Below are 24,010 nucleotides of genomic sequence, written 5' to 3' on the forward strand. Positions count from 1 at the left end.
CCCCATCTCAAGATTCTTAACTTCGTCGCATCTTCAAAGTTTCTTTTTTTTTTTTGGAGACAGTCTCACTCTGTCGCCCAGGCTACAGTGCAGTGCGTGATCTCGGCTCACTGCAACCTCACTGCAACTTCCACCTCCTAGGTTCAAGCGATCCTGCCACCTAGTCTCCAGAGTAGCTGGGATTACAGGCATGCATGACCACGCCCTGCTAATTTTTGTACTTTTAGTAGAAACAGGGTTTCACCATGTTGGCCAGGCTGGTCTCGAACTCCCGACCTCAGGTGATTCACCCGCCTTGGCCTCCCAAAGTGCTGGGATTATAGGCATGAGCCACCACGCTCTGCCCCAAGTGCCTTTTACCATAGAAAGTAACATAGTCACAGCGTCCAGGGATTCACAGGTATGAGTATCTGTCGGGGAGAGGGTCCGTTATTCAGCCGCCACACTCACCCTCCTAAACCTGCTGCCCTTCCAGTTTCCTCATGTGCACAGCCACACCAGTCCGCTTTTAGTTTCTCAATTTGTTGGCTTAATCTTCAAAATAGACCCAGGATTTGAGCACTTCTCACCATTTCCTCTGCCCCATCCCCATTCATCTCTTGCCTAGACTGCTGCAGTAGCCTCTTGTACTGGTCCCCTGCGTCCACTCTTGCCCTCTAAGGCAAGGGTCCCCAGTCCCTGGGCCAAGTACCAGTAGCAGCCCCTGGCCTGTTAGGAACGGGGCCGCACATCAAGAGATGAGCAGCGGGTAAGTGAATATTACCGCCTGAGCTCCGCCTCCTGTCACATCAGCAGTGGCATTAGATTCTCATAGGAGGCAAACCCTATTGTGAACTGTGCATGTGGGGGATCTAGGCTGCCTGCTCCTTATGAGAATCTAATGCCTGATGATCTCAGGTGAAACAGTTTCATCCCAAAACCATCCCCACCCCACCCCCCACCCCCCACCCCCTGGTCTATGGAAAAATTGTCCTCCATGAAACCAGTCCCTGGTAACAAAACGGTTGGGGACTGCTGCTCTAAGGTACATTCTCCATCTGGTAGAAATAATCTTTACAAAATGTAAATCCGATTTTGACACTCCCTTCTTCCCACTGTGAATAGAATAAAACCCTACCAGGCCTGCACCGTCAGCCCCTGCCCACCTCTCAACCCAGTCTCCTATCTCGTCTGCAAGCTGGTTCCCACCTCAAGGCCTCTCTGCTGTAGAGGCTACCTCTCCCTGCAGCACTTTTCCCCTAGATCTTTGAATGGCTCTTTCCTTATCATTCACTTCCACTTCAATGTCACCTCTTCAGAGAGGCCTTCGCTGATGGCCCTACGCCCCAGTCACTTTTTTTAATCTGCTTCTTATCAAAATTGCCTTGCTGATTCCTTTGTTTCTTATCCATCCTCTCCCATATCCATCCTCTCCCAGCCCAGAATGTTGACTCCCTGAGAGAGGGACTGGGTCTGTCCTGCTCACCATGGTAACCTCGGCACCTAGAACAGTGCCTGCCATCACGTGGTAGGTACTCAGTAAATATTCTTGGAATGAATGAATGAATAATTCTATCCACAAGACTTCACAATGGCTCTTCATGCTGCGATCTAGCTTTCAACTCCAAACTGGTCTTGAGATCTCACCTCAGTCTCTAACCTTGAAGTCTAACCTCTTCACCCACTCTTTCTCTTACCTGACCCTAATTTTAAAAAATGACGTGGTCAGCTTTTCAGCCCCCTCATTCCCTGTTTTAAGGAGGTAGTGAGTGGAAGCTGGAAGAACAAGAAAGCTCGGGGAGACTGCAATTGCAGTCAGGAAAGAAAGGTACTCTGCTGGGAAGGACACTCCATCTTCTCCTAGGGAAAGACTGTGGAGTCCTGGGGTTTGTTTGGTTTTTCAATTTTTTGTTTTAAGAGACAGCGTCTCGCTCTGTCGCCCAGGCTGGAGTGCAGTGGCGCAATCACAGCTCACTGCAACTTCGACCTCCCCGGCTCAAGTGATCCCCCCACCTCAGCCTCATGAGTAGCTCGGACCACAGGCGTGCACCACCACGCCCGGCTAACATTTTATTTTTTGTGGATATAAGGTTTCCCTATTTTTTTGTGGAGATAAGGTCTCCCCTACGTTGCCCAGGCTGGTCTCGAACTCCTGGCTTCAAGCGATGCTCTTGCCTCGGCCTCCACAAAGTGCTGGGTTCACAGGTGCGTGAGCCACCGCGCCCGACCTGTGTCTCGTTTTGAAGCTCTGCGAGAGGGCGCTGTGAGCAATCCCTAAACCTTTGAAGAGTAAAAAGTGCGTGCACCTTTAAGAGGAGGGTTAGAAAATGCGGGGCGTGGCCACAGGAGAATAAGTTCGCGGTGAACCAGGAGAGTGGGATAAGGCCGGCCCCTTCCGGTTACGAAACCTTAGCAAGATGGCGGCTCCCTGGGCGGTAAGTGACTGGAGTTCCTAGACCCCCAAATTTGAAGTCTGCTCCACAGCCTCCGCATTCAGGGCCTCTGTTGGCGGCCACGAGAGCAAAGAGCCGTGAGGCAGCAGGCTAAGCCTGGCAAGCCCCGTACTGGGAGTGCAAACCTGTGGCTACTGGGGGCCAGGAAGGATCTGTGGGGGTCGCAGGCGGAGGAGACGCTTTAGCGAGCGAGAGGAGGCAGGGACTTGGCTGAGAGTATCCTATGGGGATGAGGGAGTGGCTTCCGAAGAGCGACGCGACTAACCAGTCAGAGGGAGGGATGACACAAGGAGCTAATGGACAGGCAAGGGTGGGGCCTGTAGGATAAGAGGGCTTGGAAGGGATTGTTCCAGGATGTGGGATTTTGTCTTAGAATACCGAAGGATAAATGTAAGGAAAGTTAGTGGGAGATTGACCAATTTTTACAGAAAACTCAAAAGGGCCGGGCGCGGTGGCTCACGCTTGTAATCCCAGCACTTTGGGAGGCCGAGGCGGGCGGATCACGAGGTCAGGAGATCGAGACCACAGTGAAACCCCGTCTCTACTAAAAATACAAAAAATTAGCCGGGCGTGGTGGCGGGCGCCTGTAGTCCCAGCTACTCGGAGAGGCTGAGGCAGGAGAATGGCGTGAACCCGGGAGGCGGAGCTTGCAGTGAGCCGAGATTGCGCCACTGCACTCCAGCCTGGGCGACAGAGCGAGACTCCGTCTCAAAAAAAAAAAAAAAAAGAAAACTCAAAAGCATGATGGGTGGGGGAACCAAGAGGTCAATTTGGGGGTTCCAAGGGCATGATCTGGGTGAAATTAAGAGAATTTGAGATATTCTTTCAGAGGATTTAAAATCAAGGAATGAATTTAGGGAAAATTAAAGGGGTTGGCAGCTTTAAATTTTTGAGGAAAGTAAGGGTTTGGGTAAAACTATCGAGAGAATTTGAAAAAAAAAAAAAGAATTTGGTTAAAGCAAAGAGAAATTGGGGTAGATTAAGAGGAGACCTTGAAAGCAAAATTGAAGAGTTTGGGGGCTTCTTCCCAGTGGCCACACCCCTCCACTTTCTTACTCTCCTCTTCAAAGCTCAAGCTTTTTTTACCCTTGTCGGTTCAGGGGTGCCCAATCTTTTGGCTTCCCTGGGCCACGTTGTTCGAAGAAGAATTGTCTTAGGCCACACATAAAATACACTAATCATAACTGATAAGCCACAAAAGAAAATCACAGAAAAAATCCTCCTAATGTTTTAAGAAAGTTTGCATGTTTGTGTTGGGCTGCATGCAGGCGGCGGGTTGGACAAGCTTGGTTGGGTTTAGGGATTGCTCAGAGCGCCCTCTCCATGAGGTTTGGAGATAAGTTTTTAAGATTATATTTTGGGGAAAGAAATGAGTCATTTGGGAAAACCCCAGGAGAAGAATTGGGTAATTAAGGGGCAAATCTGTGGGAAATTAAGAGGTCAAATAATGCAGGTTTTGAGTGATAAGGGTATGGGGGAAAGTTAGAGGAAGAATTTAGGGAAATCAACAATATATGGCTAGTCAAGGAGATAATTTAGGGTTCACTAAGGGGAGGAGGAACTTGGAAAAAACATGGGGAAATTTTTGGAATCTCAAAGACGATTTTGAAGTTTTGAAGGAAAAACTTAGGGTGAGTTGGGAAGCAGAGGGATTGAGGTTCATGGAGCAAGAACTGGGGGATCCAGCTCTGTGTCTCCCAGGAGGCCCCAGGCTCAGCTCCTTTCCTCTCCCCCTCCCCAGTCCCTGCGCCTGGCGGCCCCCATGTGGAATGGGCGTATCAGGGGCATCCATCGCCTGGGTGGGGCAGTGGCCCCAGAGGGCAATCAGAAGAAGGAAAGGACAATACTCCAGTTCCTGACCAACTATTTCTACGATGTGGAGGCTCTGAGGGATTACTTGCTGCAAAGGGAGATGTACAAGGTGCATAAGAAAAATCGGTGAGAATCCCTGGCCTGCAAGACCCTGCGGAGACCTTGGCCCACCAGAGCCCAGGTCCTGTCCTTGCCATTCCCAGGCAGCACTGTGGCTTCCAGTGCCAGCCTTGATGTCTCTTGCAGCTCCATCTCCAGGCTGTACCCTTCTCAAGGACTCCAGCTCACATAGGCAGCTTGCCACTCATCAGCTGCACTCAGAGTCTGACTGGCATCTCAAACCTAACATGGCTAAAGCCAAACCCTGATTTCTCCCCTAAAAACATCTGCTCACTCCCAAGCCTTCCCATTCCAGTAAACACTGGTGCTACCCACCCAGTTGTTCAGGCCAAATTCTAAGGCGTCATCCCTAATCCCTCTCTTTGCTTCCCTGCCCTCCACATCCAGACCATCAATAAAATACTAGAATATCTCAGATTTGACCAGTTCTTACTGCCTTCACCATTTGTAGCCTGATCCTTTGTAGTTGAATCACTCAATAATCTCCTAACTGGTTTTTTGTTCCCATGCTCTTTTTTTTTTTCCGAGATGGAGTCTTGCTCTGTCTTCCAGGCTGGAGTGCAGTGGTGCAATCTAAGCTCACTGCAACCTCCACCTCCTGGGTTCAAACAATTCTCCTGCCTCCGCCTCCCGAGTAGCTGGGATTACCCAGGCCCAGCTAATTTTTGTATTTTTAGTAGAGACGGGTTTTCGCCATGTTAGCCAGGCTGCTCTCGAACTCCTGACCTCAGGTGATCTGCCCGCCTCGGCCTCCCAAAGTGCTGGGATTACAGGCATGAGCCATCACACCCCACCAAAATTTGTTTTGTTTTTTACAGGTGGGCGCCACCACGCCTAATTTTTCTATTTTTAGTAGAGATGGGGTTTCACCATGTTGGCCAGGCTGGTCTCGAACTCCTGACCTCAGATTATCCACCCGCCTGGGCCTTCCAAAGTGCTGGGATTACAGGCGTGAGCCACCACACCTGGCCTGTCCCATAGTTTTTTATAATCTACAAAGCAGCTGAAGGAATCTTATCATCACCAGCTCAAAACCTTCGAATGAGAGCCAGTCTCCAAGGCCTAAAACATAGCACACACTGAGCCTTGAGACCCCCTACCAGGACTCCACTGGCCCCGTCAGCATGACATCCCTATTTCTTATTTATTCAACCAGCCTAATTCGAGTCTCTGAGCCTTTATACTCTGTTCCTTCTCACCACTCAAATCCCTGTTCAAAAGTCACCTCCTCCAATTAACACCCAAACTCAGTTAGCCTCCACCATCCCCACCCTACCCCTTACCCCTCACAGTCAGCCTCTCTGCTTTGTTTGGTCATGGAATTGACATTCTCTGCAATTCGCTGTTATTTCCTGGGTTGTTGTCTGTTTCTCCCTGTATAATAGCTTGGATTACTGCAGTGATCTCCAGACTGGGCAGGGAAGTTACCTGCCTTGGTCACCACTTTGCCCCCAGTGCCCAACACTTAGGAGGTGGGCAATAAATATTTTCAGCCTGACTGAGTCTGTCTGCGTGCCTGGTTCTCTGGACTCTGCCCCTCTTAACAGCACTGGGGCATCGTAAGGGCTGTGGTGGTCCCCAGGCCTCACCCTTAGCTACCGTTTTCTCTGCAGATCTTACACCTGGCTGGAGAAGCAACATGGTCCATACGGCGCAGGTGCCTTTTTCATCCTGAAGCAGGGAGGCGCAGTCAAGTATGACCGCTAAGGTGTTAGAACGGGCTGGGGGCAGGTGGTGGGGTATCTCTCTAACATCCAGGTTCTGCAGTCACACAGGCTTCAGAGTCCCCTGGTCTCTGCCGCCTCCTGGCTGTGTGGCTTGGGACTTGTTCCTGAGCTTCAGTTTTGTCACGTGTAAGATGGGATGGTGATCATTTCTAACCCACAAAGTTTGCTATAAAGACTGAACGGGGGCCGGGCACGGTGGCTCACGCCTGTAATCCCAACGCTTTGGGAGGCCAAGGTGGGCGGATCACCTGAGGTCAGGAGTTCGAGAGCAGCTTGGCCAAAATGGCGAAACCCCGTCTCTACTAAAAATACAAAACTTAGCTGGGCGTGGTGGCGCACACCTGTAATCCCAGCTACTTAGGAGGCTGAAGCAGGAGAATCCCTTAGATGCCAGGATGCAGAGGTTGCAGTGAGCCGAGATCATGCCATTGCACTCCAGCCTGGGCGACAGAGCAAGACTGTGTCTCAAAATAATAATAATAATGGCTGGGCATGGTAGCTCACGCCTTTGCACTTTGAGAGGCCAAGGCAGGTATAGCACTTGAGCCCAGGAGTTCAAGATCAGCCTGGGCAACATAGTGAAACCTCGTCTCTACCAAAATACAAAATTACCCAGGTGTGGTGGTGCATGCCTGTAATCCCAGCTACCCAGTGGGACCCTGTCAGAGAGAGTGAGAGATTGACTGTGGTTTTGCAATGTTAAGAGGCTAGCAATGCATATGTGCTCAATAATTTTTTTTTTTTTTTTTTTTTTTGAGACAGAGTCTTGCTCTTGTCGCCCAGGCTAGAGTGCAGTGGCACAATCTCGGCTCACTGCAACCTCCACCTCCTGGGTTCAAGCAATTCTCCTGCCTCAGCCTCCCAAGTACCTGGGATTATAGGCGCACACTACCACGCCCTACTAATTTTTTTTATTTTTGGTAGAGACAGGGTTTTATCATGTTGGCCAGGCTGGTCTCCAACCCCTGACCTCAAGTGATCTACCCACCTCGGCCTCCCAAAGTGCTGGGGATTACAGGCGTGAGCCACTGGCGGCGCCTGGCCTGTGCTGAATAATGTTTTTCTTTCTTTCCTCCTTCCCCACCTCCTTTCTCCTTCCCTTTCTCTTTCCTTGCTTTTTTTCTTTTTTGGAAAAGACAGTTCACATAGACTTCATCTACCCCTTCATCTGGTTTGAGCACTTCCTCTGGCAACTTCTTTAGAAACAGTATACATGTTTGAAAATGTCCCTTAACTTTTGCCCATCTACAAGGATTCTTGCATTTTACCTCGTTGCTCTTATGTTATCTGTAATCTCGCTGACCCTCAGTTTCTAGGTATGTAAAATTGGCAAAACATTCCTTTTTTTTTTTTTTTTTTTTTTTTTTGAGACAGGGTCTCCCAGGCTGGAGGACAGTGGCATGATCACAACTCACTACAGCCTCGACCTCCTGAGTTCAAGCAATCCTCCCACCTCAGCCTCCCAAGTAGCTGAGACCACAGGTGCGAGCCACCAAGCCCAGCTAATTTTTGCATCTTTCCTTTTTTTTGAGATGGAGTCTCGCTCTGTCACCCAGGCTGGAGTGCAGTGACGCGATCTCGGCTCACTGCAAGCTCCGCCTCCCAGGTTCAAGCGATTCTCCTGCCTCAGCCTCCCGAGAAGCTGGAACTACAGGCGCCTGCCACCACGCTCAGCTGATTTTTTTGTATTTTTAGTAGAGATGGGGTTTCACTGTGTATTAGCCAGGATGGTTTTGATCTCCTGACCCTGTAGTCCGCCCACCTCGGCCTCCCAAAGTGCTGGGACTACAGGCGTGAGCCATCGCAGCCAGCCAATTTTTGTATTTTTTCATAGAGATGAGGTCTCACTCTGTTGCCTAGGCTGGTCTCAAACTCTTGAACTCAAGTGATTCTCTCGCCTCAGCCTCCCGTAGTGCTGGGATTACAGGCGTGAGCCACTGCGCACAGCCAGATGGAGTCTTTTTCTAAGATGGAGTTAATTATGTCAAGGGTGACCTATACATATCATATAGGGCTGGGGAAGGTTCTGAAGAGGCTGGAGGCCTGGGGCAGGTTCGGGTGTCCTGCTGACACTCCCTCTCCTGTTTCCAGGTTTCGAGACAGGGAGTGGATCAGGCCAGATAAGTATGGCCATTTCTCTCAGGAGTTCTGGAATTTCCGTGAAGTGCCTGTCGAAGCTGTGGATGCCAGTGACTGTGACATCAACTACGAGGGCCTGGACAACCTCCGTGAGTGCAGTGGGGTGGAGATGGGACAGGCCTCTATGTTTTCCCTTTGGTGATAGGCTCCAGAAAGGCTCCTGGTGCCATCCCACCCTCTCCCCACCACAGTCCTCCTGAAGGAGCTCCAGTCCTTGTCGCTGCAGCGCTGCTCCCACGTGGATGACTGGTGTCTCAGCCGCCTCTACCCACTGGCCGACTCGTTGCAGGAGCTCTCGCTGGCCGGTTGTCCCCGCGTCTCCGAACGGGGCCTCGCCTGCCTCCACCACCTCCAGTGAGACCTCAGCTCAGGCTGGGCCCCGTATCCAGGCACCTCTCCCACCTAACACAGATGCAGGAGAGGAAGTGGGGAGGGGCAATGTTGGGCAGTTCTCATATCCCCCTGCCTCCATCACAAACCTAGAGTATTTGTGGTAGATGAGCAGTCACGGTGAGTCTCTGGAAGAATTAAATGACTCCTGGTTTTTCTTCCTTTTTGTTTTAGTCAAAACTCTGTGATATCGATGCTGTTGCAGAACAGCAGGAGCTAGAGTTGCATATTTGCAATTAACACAGTGGGCTTCATGTGCCTGGACAGCTATAAAGATTTCATTTTAGGAAGCTAAGGTTGAAATTTGGGGCCAGTACCTCCACACACACACACACACACACACACACACACACACACACACACACACACACACACACACACACACACACACACACACGCTGTCCTTACCCTGGCTTCCTGTCCTCCTCGCCCCTTTTCAGGAACCTCCGCAGGCTGGACATCTCGGACCTCCCTGCTGTGTCCAACCCTGGCCTCACTCAGATCTTGGTGGAGGAGATGCTACCCAATTGCGAGGTTGTGGGGGTCGACTGGGCCGAGGGCCTGAAGTCAGGACTGGAGGAGCAGCCTCAGGACACAGCCAGCCCTGTCCCTGCCTAGCCTTCAGCCCTGTCCCCACTTGCATGGCTTCTCAGCGGGCTGCATGGAATGATGGAATGTCTGGTAGCTCGCCACACTTCTGGCTTCCAGAAGTGGTGGGGTGAGTGGTGGGGTGGGGGAGTGGTGCTGGCCAGTCAAAGGGAGAGAGTTCCCAGTATTTATTCTTGGCTGCCCTTGGCTAAAGGTCACAGCTGCTGCCACCCTGTCAGGCAGCCCTTTCCATGCCCCTCTTCAGGCCTGGGGAGGTAAAGGCTCAGGCTGTCAGTAGCCGCAGAGAGCCACACTCACCTCGTCAAGAGACTCTTCTCACACTGTCCTTATGTGAGTGCACTGCCATATTCTTGCAGGGACCCTGACTGACACGGGCTACTACTGACGCTTTACAGGGATGGTTCTCCCCCGTGCGGGGCCGCTCTGCTCACTGCAGGACGTGCAGCATCCTTTGCCCCACTCCACTCACTAAAGGCCAGCACACCCCAGGCCCCATGGTATTGCTGGTTATGGATTTATTGACTTTACGTTCCAAATTCAGCTTTTTTGGTCGGCTGTTTTTTGAAAGGGGATAAGCTTTGTCAGTAGAGGGCACCAAACAGGCATTATAGGAGGAAAGGTGCCTCCTTCCTGGTTCCTGTTGGTTGTGCTTCTGCCTCTGGACCCCGCAGTGCATGTGGCTTCCCTGGCACCCAGCTCCTGAAGCACCAGGTGGTCAGCAGCTGCCCTTGGCACCCTCCAGCCCTCAGAAGCTGTGTAGGAGACACAGCGCCTCCACTGAGGCACCTCTCTGGGAATAACGTTCCCCAGCACCCCAGATGGATTTCCAGTCAATTCAGAAACATTTTACCAGTGAAGCCCTCATTATTCCAGTTCACTGTTAAAGCCAGTAATTCTCTATATTAAACTTTCCCTGTTCAAGTTACTCTGTGGTTTTTCTCTCCTGACTGCATCCTGATGGATATAGAGTTGATACCTGGAGTGTCCCAGGAGATAGACTCTTAAGATAGGATTCCAGGACTGGTTTGGTTGTGCCTTTGGGCTTGGGCGCAGCGCTGAGCTCTTGCTGATGGGAAACAGGATGCCAGAGGCCCACGGCATGCAATGGCATCATAATCCCACAAGTGCCTGTGGTTGACAGAGATGAGGGACCAACTGAGGCACGTGCCTTGGGACCCCCTGTGGCTGCTGTGCTCAACAGCTGTGGTAGTTGTGACAATTCTAAAGACCAGGGTATTGGATGGATTCTCCAGAGTGCCCTTGAGTGCCCACAGACAGTGACAAGCTTGGGTCTGCTAACTCAGCTCAAGTCACAGTCTGAGAACTAGACAGCTTTCATGACAGCCCCCAGATTTTGTTTTTTGTTTGTTTTTGAGATGGTCTGGCTATGTCGCCTAGGCTGGAGTGCAGTAGTGCGATCTCTCAGCTCACTACAACCTCCACCTCCCGGGTTCAAGCAATTCTCCTGCCTCAGCTTACCGAGTAGCTGGGATTACAGGCGTGTGCCACCACGCCAGGCAAATTTTTGTGTTTTTAGTAGAGACAGTGTTTTGCCATGTTGGCCGTGCTGGTCTGAAACTCTGGCTTCAAGTGATCCACCCACCTCAGCCTCCCAAAGTGCTGGGATTACAAGCATGAGCCACCATGCCCGGCCTAAAAGTTTTTACTTCTTTGGAATGGGGTCATCTAATTGGACCCAGAGTAAACAGGCGATCTTGAACCCCCAAGTCACTCCAAGCAAGTGACTTATCAGCATCTGAGGAACCTACCAGCCTTCCTGTGCTTAGAAACCTTGTAATGTGGCCAGGCACGGTGGCTCACGCCTGTAATCCCAGCACTTTGGGAGGCTGAGGCAGGCGGATCATGAGGTCAGGAGTTCAAAACTAGCCTGGCCAACATAGTAAAACCCCGTCTCTACTAAAAATACAAAAAATTAGCCGGGTGTGGTGGCGGGCGCCTGTAATCCTAGTTACTCGGAAGGCTGAACCCTCCCGAGTAGAAGGATCGCTTGAACCCAGGAGGCAGAGAGGTTGCAGTGAGCTGAGATTGCACCACTGCACACCAGCCTGGGCGACAGTGCAAGACTCCATCTCAAAAAAAAAAAAAAAAAAAAAAAAAAAAACAGGCCAGGCGTAGTGGCTCATGCCTGTAATCCCAGCACTTTGGGAGGCCGAGGCAGGCAGATCACGAGGTCAGGAGATGAAGACCATCCTGCCTAGCACAGTAAAACCCCGTCTCTACTAAAAATACAAAAACATTAGCTGGGCATGGTGGCGGGCGCCTGTAGTCCCAGCTACTCGGGAGGCTGAGGCAGGAGAATGGCGTGAATCTGGGAGGCGAGGCTTGCAGTGAGCGGAGATCATGCCACTGCATTCTAGCCTGGGTGACAGAGTGAGACTCTCTGTCTCAAAAAAAAGAAAAAAAGAAAAGAAACCTTGTGATGACCTCACCAGGGGCAGACACCTTGAAAGTGGTTGTCCATTCTTTTTTTTTTTTAATTAGAGATAAGATCTCACTATGTTGCCCAGGCTGGTCTCGAACTCCTGGGCTCAAGTGATCCTCCCCTCTTGGCCTCCCAGAGTACTGGGATTTTTTTTTTTCTCCAGGTGAACAGGTGCCAGCTAGGACCTAGGCGGGAACAGCTTTTACACTATGAGAATGACAAGGCTTCGCAAATACACAGAGTCAGAAACTTGGGGAATGTGTGCAGAAGTGGATTTTAAGGATGTTACACCAATGAGGGTGGATGTAATGCTAGCTCAGGCCAAATTTACTGGCATGAGTGCACTTTCTAGAGCTTCTGGATTTCATGGGTTACCTTGTGCAGCTGGACATAGTTCTAATAGCTTGCTTGGGTGCCTAACCAGAACTTGGATCCAACAGTGGCCTAAAGTTAATGAGGCAGAGAGACCAGAACTGCTCTAGCATAAGATGGGTGAGGGGAGTCCCAAGGCTTGGGGAGACGGAAGTGTTGGATTGGAATGATCGTGTTCCACCAGCATGTCCACCCTCCAACCATGTTCCCCAAGAAGGCACCCCTTACTGGCCAATCCCATGAGAGTTAATCATTCTGTGTATTGAACTTTCCCTATTCCCATTCCTGTGTGGTTTCTCTCTCCTGATTGGACCCGGACTGAGGCACATGGCAAAGGCAAAAAGATAGGCACCCTCCGAAGCTTCCTAATGCTTCCAGGAGGAGCAGCACCCCCTGCCCCCAGAAGCTAGATGAGCTCAGGGGGCCTGGAGTCCCTCTCTCCCAGCCCCAGGGTGGAGTGGGCTTGCAGACTCCCTCAGGAGGTGCTCGGGCCCCTGCCCCCAGCCCCTAGCTGTCATTTCCCACTCCTACTATTATTCCATTAATATTCACCACTTCCTCCCCATTCTCTTCCTCCAGCTGTTCCCACGGGCTCCATTATTCAAACTTGCGGGGAGGAAATCAGGGCTGGACAGATCATCAACTGCTGCTGCTGACAGACTGTGTTCCTGCTATGATGGGGACAGGCCTGCCCCAAACCAGGGTGGAGTGAAGGGGTCAGCCCAGGCTTAGTGGGAGCCCCTTAGTCCTACCCCATGTCTTGGGAGGTCTTCAGAGAGCTGATACAGTCCCAACAGCAGGGGCCTCTGGAGGGCAGGGACGCAAACACAGGCAAACACCCTCTCCTGCCCCAGGGGGCTGGATGTGAGTGTTCCCGGAGTCACAGTGTTGCTGGGGGAGGGGTGGAGCCCGGGGTGAGGCTGGCTCCAGGGCTGGAGGTTGGGGGTAAGGTAGGAACGGATTCCCACCCTGCTGGGCAGGCAGCCCAGGTGCCAAGAAGGATGGAGGAGGTACAGGGGGTCAGTTTAGCTCCTGGGGTTCCCTGTGGACCCCACCCCGTCACCCTCTATTGCCCTTGAAGCTCCAGTCTTTTCCTCTCCTGTTCTTCCCCTTGGCTCCCTCTCCACCTCTCCCCGGGTCTGGCTCGGAAGCCTGAGTCCCTCCCCTCTGCCCTCCACCTGCCTCTCTCAACCTCTCTTTCCCCATGAGCACCCCACAGGGCTTCCGCAACCCCTTATCTTTCTTGCCATCTCCATTTCCCTCCCCCTCTCCCTCCTAGCCACCTTCCCACTTTCCTGTCTTCTCTCTCTTCCCCCCTCAGCTCTCTCCATCGCCTGTCTCACCCCAGTTCTCCTCTCTCTGCTCCCTGGCCGTCTCTTCCTTCTCCACAATGTCTCTGTCTCTCCTCCTCCTCACCAGCCCCCTTCCCCCCACCTCACCCTGACTGGGCGGCAACAACAAACATCCCTCTGGCAGGCCCGCCGATCCCTTCCCACTCAGCACATTCACTGCCGCCTCCTGGCCATGGTCGCAGCCGGGTGCCAGCCTCTCAGCCTCCCCATCTCTGCCTCAGTGGGACCCTGCCTCGCCCTGGTCACTCTAACACTCCCCAGCCCAGGCCCAGCCCTCAGCCCCACCCTCCCTGGCACCCCCTCCCTCCCCAGACCCTGGTTCTCCCCTCCTAGGCCTCGAAAAGCCCCCATCTTGTTTCTGTGGCTGCCCCCTGCACCCTTCCCAGCTGTCTCACCAGAAACCAGCCCTAACACGCCAGAGCCCCATCTCTCAGGTCGGCCTCCTGCCCTCCTCCCTCCCTCCCTCCCTCCCTCCTGCCTCAGCCCCGCCCCGGCCCCTGGGGCCCTCCCTGCTCCCGCTCCACTCCCCTCCCCGCCCCTCTGGACTGGCTGGGCAGGGCTGGGCCCGGCCGGTCGGTCGACAACGCAGAGGCTGGGGCAGGCAGATCAGAGGGAGCTGAGGGAGGCCTGACCTGAGGCCGGCACCCGGAGCTGGTGGGAGCCAGACCCAGAGGTAAAAAGGCATGGGATCCCTGGTTCCCCAGTCCCTGGGGTGGGGATGTTGCGGGAGGCAGGCTGGGTTTCTAACTCCAGGGAGCTAGGAATCGTGCTCCTGATTTCCTGGTGAGGGCGATAAATGGAGGGAGAGGGAGGAGATAGACGGCAAGGTCCCTTGTCCTAGATGGAGACAGGGAAGAGGTAGACCCTTGGGTTCTTAGGAAGGTGGAAGCATTTTCATGGAGTGGGAAGAACAGGGTGCTGGTACGGGATTGGAATGGGGGATTCCTAGGTCTAGGAATAAGGACCAACGGGGTCCCTGGGTCAGGGGAGCCGTTTAGGATCTGGGACTGAGAGAAGCTGTTATGGGGATTGGCGGGGACTATGGGAGATTGTGAAGTTTACTGCCTGGGGCCTGGCTGGGCCCTCTCTGGAGGCCCATCCCCACACCCCAATGGCCTCCGTGGCTCCCCTGTGGCTCCCTTGTAGCTCCCGCGGCCGCCCCTTCCCTGGGCCAGGTCATGCGCTGCCCCAAGTGCCTTCTCTGCCTGTCAGCACTGCTCACACTCCTTGGCCTCAAAGTGTACATCGAGTGGACATCTGAGTCCCGGCTCAGCAAGGCCTACCCCAGCCCCCGGGGCACCCCGCCAGGCCCCACGCCAGCCAACCCTGAGCCCACCCTACCTGCCAACCTCTCCACCCGCCTCGGCCAGACTGTCCCGCTGCCCTTCGCTTACTGGAACCAGCAGCAGTGGCGGCTGGGGTCCCTGCCCAGTGGGGACGGCACTGAAACGGGGGGCTGCCAGGCTTGGGGGGCCGCCGCCGCTGCTGAGATACCTGACTTCGCCTCCTACCCTAAGGACCTCCGCCGCTTCCTGCTGTCAGCAGCCTGCCGGAGCTTCCCACAGTGGCTGCCTGGAGGTGGTGGCGGCCAAGTCTCCAGCTGCTCAGATACTGATGTCCCCTACCTGCTATTGGCCGTCAAGTCAGAACCAGGGCGCTTTGCAGAACGACAGGCCGTGAGGGAGACGTGGGGCAGTCCAGCTCCAGGAATCCGGCTGCTCTTCCTGCTAGGGTCTCCGGTGGGTGAGGCGGGGCCTGACCTAGACTCACTAGTGGCCTGGGAGAGCCGTCGCTACAGTGACCTGCTGCTCTGGGACTTCCTCGACGTCCCATTCAACCAGACGCTCAAAGACCTGCTGCTGCTGGCCTGGCTGGGCCGCCACTGCCCCACCGTGAGTTTCGTCTTGCGAGCTCAGGACGATGCCTTTGTGCACACCCCTGCCCTGCTGGCTCACCTGCGGGCCCTGCCACCTGCCTCAGCCCGAAGCCTCTACCTGGGTGAGGTCTTTACCCAGGCCATGCCTCTCCGGAAGCCAGGAGGACCCTTCTACGTGCCCGAGTCCTTCTTTGAAGGTGGCTACCCAGCCTATGCAAGCGGGGGTGGCTATGTCATTGCCGGGCGCCTGGCACCCTGGCTGCTGCGGGCAGCAGCCCGTGTGGCACCCTTCCCCTTTGAGGACGTCTACTCTGGCCTTTGCATCCGAGCCCTGGGCCTGGTGCCCCAGGCCCACCCAGGCTTCCTCACAGCCTGGCCAACAGACCGCACTGTGGACCACTGCGCTTTCCGCAACCTGCTGCTGGTACGGCCCCTGGGCCCCCAGGCCAGCATTCGGCTCTGGAAACAACTGCAAGACCCAGCGCTCCAGTGCTGACTCTTGGTGGGGAGGGCGGAGGTGCTGACCTGGCCTGGGCCTCTGGGGCCTGCCCCTGGCTCAGCCCCTCCTTCCAGGTCTTGATGGGAGGGAGGAGGGCCCAGAAGCTAGACAACTTAAGCCACTCCTTGGCCTCCCCAGCCAGGGGCCTGGGCAGGAAAGATGGGGTGGTGGACTGTTTTTGCCTACTTTTTGTTTTTGAACAACATACAGTCCCCACTCTGAGGCCTGGGGTTGTTTTTGCATCTGTGGGGCCCTGGAGTGGTGGGAAGCAGGGCTTGGCTACACCCTAACCTTTATCCTGGATGCTCCCCTGCACCCTTGCTAGGCAGGGCTAGCTCCACTGGGCTCCCCATCACTCTGCTGGACAGCAGGCTTGCCCCATTCTGTGAGAGAGCCATCTCTGGAGGACCCCCCACCCCCATCCTGTCTGCTGGAGCTAACCTTCCAGCTTGCAGAAGTTTCCGGGGGAAGTAGGTATCTCAAGGGCCTTGACCTTATTTATGTAAGGTGGAGAAGCTGGGGGTGGCCTCAAATCACCACCTGGAGTTTGGGGTGGCCCAAACTCCAGGAAACAGAGACCAGAGGTGGTAGAGAGCCAGGCGCAGAGATGCAGTTTATTCGTGACCTCTGCTGGCCACTCACACCTGCGCAAGCTCCACAGGCTGACCTGCCATGTCCACCCCATGCCCAGAGGGGCTTCTAGTCCTGGATGTGCCCTCACCCAGCCCCTGGGAGAAGGCACTGTAACAACAGGTGAAGAAGGGGCTGACTGAGCCTCAGCAACTGCTGCAGATACTGTCCCCTGACAAATGTAACAGCCTGGAGGCGCAGGGGTGAAGAGTGGCAGCCGCCCTGGCCGCTGAGTATTTTAGAGGGAGCTGGCTGGGGAAGAAGGTGGCGTGCTGCCAGGTCCCCCTGCTCCCCTTAGAGTGGGGCTACCTCTCGGGGTAGCTGAGGGCGGGTGGGGGTGGGCTGAGCAGGCCTCACTTATCGAAGTGCTCCAGTGGGTAGTGCTCCCCGTAGGTCTGCAGGTGGCGGGCCAGGGACTCCTGCTGCTTGCGGAGCTGGGTGGGCATCTCTTGATAAACGTCTGAGAAGAGCAGGTTGGGGTTGGGTTTGGGCTTCCGCTCAGCCTGCTCAAAGGCCTCCATCACCTGTGGGGACATGGGGCAGTGGGCAGGCAGCCGGCCTCCCATGCAGGACCCTGCCTCCTCCTGCGAGGCCTCGGCAAGGAGTCAACCACTCCAAGCCTTTGTGTTCCCACCTGGACAATGGAAATGATTATCCTAGCAGAGGTGTAATAAAAACCCCAAATCCCAGCAGGGATCAGGTACTATGCAAGTGTGTGGAATCATTTAAGGCTTTCAGCAGCCCTAAGAGGTAGGCAACTAAGCAATGAGGAAACTGAGGCACAGAGAAGGGCAGGGACAGGATGCACGGTGCTGCCCTATGCCGGGTGCTGCCCTCACCACTGGGCTGCACGGGCCCTGGCTCCTAATAACCAGGCCAGGGAGGGTGGCACACTGACTCTGGGCAGGGCATGTACACTCCACCACGGTTTGCCACCTAATCCTCAAACCAGCTTCTTTTTTTTTTTTTTAAGAGATAGTCTCGCTCTGTTGCCCAGGCTGGAGTGCAGTGGCACCATCTCCAATCACTGCAAGTTCTGCCTCCCAGGTTCAAGCGATTCTTCTGCCTCACCTTCCCGAGTAGCTTGGACTACAGGCGCGCACCACCACGCCTGGCTAATTTTTTTTTTTGAGATGGAGTCTCACTCTTGTTGCCCAGGCTGGAGTGCAATGGTACGATCTCAGCTCACTGCAACCTCTACCTCCCAGGTTCAAGCAATTCTCCTGCCTCAGCCTCCCAAGTAGCTGGGATTACAGGCACCCGCCACCATGCCCGGCTAGTTTTTGTATTTTTATTAGAGACGAGGTTTCGCCATGTTGGCCAGGCTGGTCTCAAACTCCTGACCTCAGGTGATCCGTCTGCCTTGGCCTCCCAAGGTGCTGGGATGACAGGCGTGAGCCACTGCACCCAGCCCTAATTTTTGTATTTTTAGTAGAGACAGGGTTTGACCATGTTGGCCAGGCTGTTCTCGAGCTCCTGACCTCAAGTATCTGCCACCTTGGCCTCCCAAAGTGCTGGGATTACAGGTGTGAGCCACCATGCCCAGCCTCAAACGAGTTTCTGAAATGGGCACCACCAGCATCCCCTTTCAAAGACAAGGAAGTGGAGGGCAACATGCCAAGGACACAGAGCCAGGACACACATGGCCCCAGCAGCCTGGCTCCACAGGCCACATCTGAGACTGGGGTTATCCCTGAGCCTCCCAGTTCGGTGTTCTGCAAATCCTTCCCGGGCTCTGCAGGCCGCAGCAGCCCTCAGCACACCCTCCCGGGTGGGGCACCCTCACCTTCTTGCGGGACTGCTTCCTCCAGGCCTTCTCCTGCTCCTCATCCCACCAGCCTTGGCTCAGCAGGTAGTGCCGCAGCCGGGAGATGGGGTGGTCCTGCTTGTCCCAGTAATTGACCTCGTCCACTGAGCGGTACGCTGAACTGTCGTCACTGGTGCTGTGGTGCCCAATCCTGCACAGGGGCAAGGGGCCCCAGGTCAGTGTGGGGCTCCCTGGAGTGGGGGTCAGGAGGGAGGATGGGGAATGGACTAGGGAAGGAGGAGTGGAAACAGAATAAAGGCAAGGGGGAGATGCAACATCAGGTGATAAGGCCATGTTTTGGAGACAGTGATCGATATGAGGAAGATGCTACGGTGGCTGTCAGCGCTGTGGGGGTGCTGACAGGGGAGCGGCAGGCACCTGTAGGTCATGGCCTCGATGAGGAAGGGCTGGTTCTCTGCCACAGCCCGGCGTCGGGCCTCCTTTGTGGCATTGTACACAGCAAACACATCATTACCATCCACGCGGATTGACATGATGCCATACCCAGGGCCTCGTGCTGCTGTGGGGACACAGAGAAGGCGGGTCAGGCCAGGGCTGAGATGAGGAACATGCACGAGGCCAAGGGGATGAGCAGGGAGAGGACAGAGAGCAAGGCTGAGTGCTCGGGACCTCGACTCCTGTGGCTGACCAAGTGCCAGACACCACAGGACACAGGACGAGAACCAGGAAGGAGAGCAGGGGTGGCAGGAAGGTGGCAGGACTGGGGAGGGAAGGAGATGATCCCAGCGGGGTGGGGAGCAGCCAGCAGAGCCCATACCAATGCCATCGCCGCGATACTGCTCGGAGGTGGGCGTGGAGATGGCGTAGCCATTGTTCCGGCAGAAGAAGATGATGGGGCACTCAAGTGTGGCAGCGAAGTTGAAGCCGGCATGGGCGTCCCCTTCGCTGGCCGCCCCCTCGCCAAAGTAACAGATGACCACCCTGTTGGCGTTGGCCCGCTTGGCTGCATAGGCCGCCCCCACTGCTGCAGGGGATGAGAGGGTGGTGAGCAGGGGCGGAGACTCACACGCACTCACACTCATTCACACTCACATGACCCAGGGCTCGAGCGCGGCTCAGGCCAGCAGTCACCAGGCTTCAAGGGGAAAGGAAACACCTCAGCTCCTGATGCACCCCAGCATCTGCCCACCCAGGTCTCTTCTCCCTCAGCTGAAAGCAACTCCACCCTTCCAACTGCTCAGGCTGAAGACTCCGGTATCATCTCCAAGCCAAACTTCCCGCCATTCCCCACATCTACTCCACCTTCAGAACCTGACCCCCCTTACCTCCTGCTCCGCACCACCCTGGTCAAGCCCAAGTTACCGAGCAGCCTCCTTACTAGCCCTTCACACACTGCCCAATCCCTTACCCACAGGGCAGCCCGTGGATTCCATGAAGAGGTGAGCCAGGCCAAGGAGGAGCAGACTCCTCCCCACCCACGGCTCCTGTTCCACTTTGAGTAAAAGTCAACATCCCTGCAAAAGGCAAAGGCCTTGAGGCCCCACCCAACCTGCACCATCTGCACCCCCCCACCACCTCCTGGACTTTACCTCCAACCACCCCACACCCGCTCACTCCACACCCGCTCACTCCACACCTGCTCACTCCACACCCGCTCACCCCACACCCGCTCACTCCCCACCTGCCCCTCTGGGCTCCTCCCGGCTCCTCAAACACGCCAGGCTCACACCTGCCTCAAGACACCACACAGCTCCCTCCCTCACATCCTCTGGTCCATGCTTCGGTGTCACTCTAGTGACGCCCCTAGCCACCCCACAGTGCACCACACCCCGCTGGCTTGACTGCTCCCTACAGGACCCCCACCCTCATATACTCCAGGAGTTCCCTCTCCATCTTTGTGACTGTCCGTCTCCCCCACCACGATGGCAGCACCAGGAGGGCTGAGGTTTGCGTTGCTTTTGTTCGCTGCACTTGGAGTGGCACCGGCACACTGCAGGAACTTCGTGCATTTGAAGTGACTTAGCAGGGACCCAGAGGGAAGGTTAGGGCCAGGCCCCAGCCTTGTGGAAACCCTATTACCTTTAGCTCAAATGCCCCCTAAATGCCCCCTCCTCTGAGAAAGCTTCCCTGCCCACCTCCCACCTAAGAGGCTCAAACTGCTTCTTGTTCCCCAACAGAAGAACACTATGAGCTAAGGGGTGTGGAGCCTTCTGCTGTGCTGGGCACAGTGCTGAGGCCTGGAGAGACACAAACGCATGCATCTCGGCTGCCCTAGGGCAAAGAAGCCAGAGCCCAGACCAACCCTAGATCAGGCTACAGGCCCCGGAGGGCAGGAAGGGGCTCCGATTCCTTGTTCTTCACACTATGAGGGTGCAGGCCTGGCACCCAGTGGGTTTGCTTCCCAAACAAGCCTCTTATAAGGGAAGGGGCTTCAGGGCACCTACAGTAAGCTTTGGGGAAGCTTGCTTGACTCTGAGGACTGAGGCAGACAAAGGTCAGGGCCAAGAACCCAGGCTCTGGAGGCACACAGTCCATGACTTGAGTCCCTGCTCCTCTCCCTCTGTGCCATATGACCGTTAGCGAGTGACTTCCCTCTTTGACTTCCATTTCCTTTTTTTTTTTTTTTTTTTTTTGAGACAGGATCTCACTTTGGCTAGAGTGCAATGGCACGATCTCGGCTCACTGCAAACTCTGCCTCCCAGGTTCAAGCGATCCTCCTGCTTCAGTCTCCCGAGTAGCTAGGATTACAGGTGTGCGCCACCATGCCAAGCTAATTTTTGTATGTTTAGTAGGGACAGGGCTTTGCCATGTTGACCAGGCTCCTGCACTTTTTTTTTCCCACTTGCTTGCTCTCTCTCACATACACATAAAACACGGGCATCCTGCTCTTGAAAACAGGAACAAGAGCAAATAATAACCTCTGTCCCCATGGCCACAATGAAGGTCCTATTAGATGATGAACGTGAAGCATTGGCACAGTGTAACCTGGTGCACACGTTGGCTATGTTTGTGAGCAGACAAATGCAGTGGGCATGTGGTCACACGGGCTTCAGGCCCCTGAATGGGATGGGGGCAGCAACACAGCCCTCTTCTGAAGGGTCCCAGACAAGAGGTGCATACAAAGTCTGGAACACAGGCCGGGTGCAGTGGCTCACATCTGTAATCCCAGCACTTTGAGAGGCCAAGACGGGCAGATAACTTGAACTCAGGTTCAAGACCAGCCTGGCCAACATGGTGAAACCTTATCTCTAAAAAAAATACAAAAAATTAGCCAAGCACAATGGCATATGCCCATAATCCCAGCTACTCAGGAGGCTAAGGCAGGAGAATCACTTGAGCCTGGGAGGTGGAGGTTACAGTGAGCCGAGATCGCACCATTGCACCCCAACCTGGCTGACGAGAGTGACACCCTGTCTCAGACAAAAAAAAAAAAAAAAGGTGGGCTGGGTACAATGGCTTATGCCTGTAATCCCAGCACTTTGAGAGGCTGAGGCGGGTGGATCACCTGAGGCCAGGAGTTTGAGACCAACCTGACCAACACGGTGAAACCCTGTCTCTATTAAAAATACAAAAATTAGCTGGGCCTGGTGGTGCACACCTGTAGTCTCAGCTAATCGGGAGGCTGAGGCAGGAGAATTGCTTGAACCTGGGAGAAGGAGGCTGCAGTGAGCTGTGATTGCACCACTGCACTCTAGCCTGCGCAACAGTGCAAGACTCCATCTTAAAAAAGAAAAAAGAAGTCTGGAGCACAGACCAGGGCTCTAGTGGTGTCACCAACCCAGAATTCCACCCAGAAGGGAGGCAGAAGAGCTGAGGCCTGGATAGGGGTGTGACACTGGTCTGCATATGTGCAAGGTACAGGGCATGCATCCTCACCCTGAGGGATCTGCGTGGCCAGTGGAGAGGAGATAGTGACGAAGTGGCGTTCCTTGCAGCCGTAGTGGACGGGCATCTGGCGCCCCTTGCCCAAGTCACTGATGTTGCCATAGCACTGGGCCATGAATAGTTCCAGGGGGTAGTCCCGATACATCAGCACACCTAGGAGGGGAGGAGGCAATGGTTAGCCGAGTGGGCAGTACAGGGGGTCAGATCAGCCCTGTGGGTGACCTGCAGCATGCCGGTAAGCAGACAGGAAAGCTCGGGCTTGTTTTAAGAGGGAGACTGATGTTCAGACTGACTGACTCTGCCCAGCAAGGCCAGTCTGATTTTTCAAAAGAAAGCAGAAATCTAGCCTTTTTCTTTCTTTCTCTTAGTGAGATACTGTGTGGTCTTTAAGTGCTTTCAACTAATTCAATTACCTTTAAGAACTATTCTGACCATAAATCATTACTATGGCCAGGCATGGTGGCTCATGCCTGTAATCCCAGCACTTTGGGAGGCTGACGTTGGAGGATTGCTTGAGCCCAGGAGTTGGAGACCAGCCTGGGCAACACAGTGAGGCCTTGCTTCTACAAAGAAAAAAAAAATCAAAACATTAGCCAGGCATGGTGATGTGTGCCTATGGTTCCAGCTACTTGGGAGGCTGAGGCAGAGGATTGCTTCAGCCCAGAAGTTCAAGGCTGCAGGCAGCTGAGATTGTGCCACTGCACTCCAATCTGGGCTACAGAGCAAGACCCTGTCTCGAAAAAAAAAAAAAAATTCATCATTATGAACCAAATAAGAGCACAGACCACTAATTTACAACTTCTGGACTACAGAAGAAGTACTCTAACCCACGTATGGCAGTAACACCTTTTCTTCAAACAAAACCTCTGGTGAACACCGACCTCCCCATCAAAGGGAACCGCTCCAGGTGAAGGGGGCCCTTCCTCCTGAGTTAGAAGACAGAAGGGGGTTTGTGATTGCCCTCGGACAAGCTCTTTGCCCCGCCTGGATAGTGGGACAATCTTCACACCCACACATTTGGGGCAGCGCTGTGGATCAATGCTGCAAGCACTCAGAGCGGGAACATTACTCAGAGGGAGCTCTCTAGTACAGTGCTTTCCAAACCCTTTCTTTACCGCAGAACCCAGTCTTTAGATAGAAATTTAATGGGGATCACATTACACACAGCAGTTATCTTTTTTTTTTTTTTTTTTTTTTGAGACAGAGTCTGGCTCAGCCACCCAGGCTGGCGTGCAGTGGCGCAATCTGAGCTCACGGCAACCTCCGCCTTCCAGGTTCAAGCAATTCTTGTGCCTCAGCCTCCCAAATAGCTGGGATTCCAGGTGTGTGCCACTACATCTGGCTTTTTTTTTTTTTTTTTTTTTTTGAGACAGAGTTTTGCTCTTGTTGCCCGGAATGCAATGGCGCAATATTGGCTCACTGCAACCTCTGCCTCCCCGGTTCAAGCGATTCTCCTGCCTCAGTCTCCTGAGTAGCTGGGATTACAGGCATGCGCCACCACATCCAGCTAATTTTTGTATTTTCAGTACAGACGGGGTTTCTCCATGTTGGTCAGGCTGGTCTCAAACTCCCGACCTCAGGTGATCCACCCGCCTCAGCCTCCCAAAGTGCTGCAATTACAAGTGTGAGCCACCGCGCCCGGCCCACTTGTTGATATTTTAGTTAGAGTTGAGGGTGTCTAGCATTACTTCAACATTGAACTTTAATACAGGTTTACTGGTATTTTCTGACACATGCTTTTGAATGGACATAATACAAATCCACATGTCGCTGTGCTGCATATGTAACAGATGGAAACAGGAGTTGCTCTGGTTAAGGAGGGAAAAAAAGGCCTTGTAGAGGGTCAAAGAAGGTCCAAGGCACTGATACAGGATCTTGGAATCAGGCTTTCTCAGAATGTGGTACTGGGTCCACCCATGTGAGAAGGACTGGGCAGGGGCAGGGGAACGTGCTAAA

General features: G+C 54.1%; 4 protein-coding genes across 13 annotated transcripts in view; 2 read left to right on the forward strand and 2 right to left on the reverse strand.

The window, feature by feature from the left end:
* Nucleotides 1–1,407, reverse strand: part of ERICH4 (glutamate rich 4) — a 4,235-nt gene extending 2,828 nt beyond the window's left edge. Inside the window, exons 1-2 of the transcript XR_009209436.1 lie at nucleotides 1,189–1,407; nucleotides 451–534 (exon numbers count right to left, since the gene is read on the reverse strand). The gene's annotated coding sequence lies outside the window, so the exon portion shown is untranslated. The remainder of the gene's footprint in view (nucleotides 1–450; nucleotides 535–1,188) is intronic.
* Nucleotides 1,408–2,355: 948 nt separating this feature from the next.
* Nucleotides 2,356–10,154, forward strand: DMAC2 (distal membrane arm assembly component 2). Of its 7 annotated transcripts, none has more exons than XM_032172818.2 (6): nucleotides 2,356–2,414; nucleotides 4,174–4,370; nucleotides 5,978–6,058; nucleotides 8,183–8,319; nucleotides 8,422–8,584; nucleotides 9,061–10,154. In XM_032172818.2, exons 1-6 carry the CDS (start codon nucleotides 2,397–2,399, stop codon nucleotides 9,236–9,238), a joined length of 774 nt encoding a protein of 257 aa, XP_032028709.1. In that variant the 5' UTR covers nucleotides 2,356–2,396; the 3' UTR covers nucleotides 9,239–10,154. The 7 variants fall into 7 exon arrangements, with proteins under 7 accessions (XP_032028709.1, XP_058282843.1, XP_032028710.1 ...); XM_058426857.1 differs by lacking the exon at nucleotides 2,356–2,414 and adding an exon at nucleotides 3,200–4,063; XM_058426860.1 differs by lacking the exon at nucleotides 8,422–8,584 and having other exon boundaries at nucleotides 5,978–6,021.
* A 4,220-nt stretch (nucleotides 10,155–14,374) lies between these two features.
* B3GNT8 (UDP-GlcNAc:betaGal beta-1,3-N-acetylglucosaminyltransferase 8) lies at nucleotides 14,375–15,993 on the forward strand. Its single transcript, XM_032172826.2, has one exon. The coding sequence runs from the start codon at nucleotides 14,575–14,577 to the stop codon at nucleotides 15,766–15,768; it is 1,194 nt and encodes a 397-aa protein (XP_032028717.1). The 5' UTR covers nucleotides 14,375–14,574; the 3' UTR covers nucleotides 15,769–15,993.
* A 366-nt stretch (nucleotides 15,994–16,359) lies between these two features.
* Nucleotides 16,360–24,010, reverse strand: part of BCKDHA (branched chain keto acid dehydrogenase E1 subunit alpha) — a 30,453-nt gene continuing 22,802 nt past the window's right edge. For 2 of the 4 annotated variants that reach the window (XM_058426278.1, XM_032172824.2), the window contains 5 exons: nucleotides 22,046–22,207; nucleotides 18,987–19,193; nucleotides 18,587–18,728; nucleotides 18,188–18,359; nucleotides 16,360–16,925 (listed from right to left, as the gene is read on the reverse strand). In XM_058426278.1, the coding sequence (XP_058282261.1) occupies nucleotides 16,755–16,925; nucleotides 18,188–18,359; nucleotides 18,587–18,728; nucleotides 18,987–19,193; nucleotides 22,046–22,207 (854 nt within the window). In that variant the 3' untranslated portion in view covers nucleotides 16,360–16,754. The remainder of the gene's footprint in view (nucleotides 16,926–18,187; nucleotides 18,360–18,586; nucleotides 18,729–18,986; nucleotides 19,194–22,045; nucleotides 22,208–24,010) is intronic. The other 2 variants (XM_058426279.1, XR_009209275.1) reach the window with 2 other exon arrangements.

Source organism: Hylobates moloch, unplaced genomic scaffold (assembly GCF_009828535.3).
Source record: "Hylobates moloch isolate HMO894 unplaced genomic scaffold, HMol_V3 SCAFFOLD_13, whole genome shotgun sequence".
NCBI classification, from domain to species: domain Eukaryota; kingdom Metazoa; phylum Chordata; class Mammalia; order Primates; family Hylobatidae; genus Hylobates; species Hylobates moloch.

What these genes read in the sequence shown, in the direction of transcription:
- DMAC2 (XM_058426857.1), top strand. Translation starts at nt 3,947, where the DNA reads ATGGCTAGTCAAGGAGATAATTTAGGGTTCACTAAGGGGAGGAGGAAC. An exon ending in TTTTGAAGGAAAAACTTAGG is followed by an intron (nt 4,064 to 4,173) that starts GTGAGTTGGGAA and finishes CCCCCTCCCCAG; the next exon opens with TCCCTGCGCCTGGCGGCCCC. An exon ending in AAGGTGCATAAGAAAAATCG is followed by an intron (nt 4,371 to 5,977) that starts GTGAGAATCCCT and finishes TTTTCTCTGCAG; the next exon opens with ATCTTACACCTGGCTGGAGA.
- B3GNT8 (XM_032172826.2), top strand. Translation starts at nt 14,575, where the DNA reads ATGCGCTGCCCCAAGTGCCTTCTCTGCCTGTCAGCACTGCTCACACTC.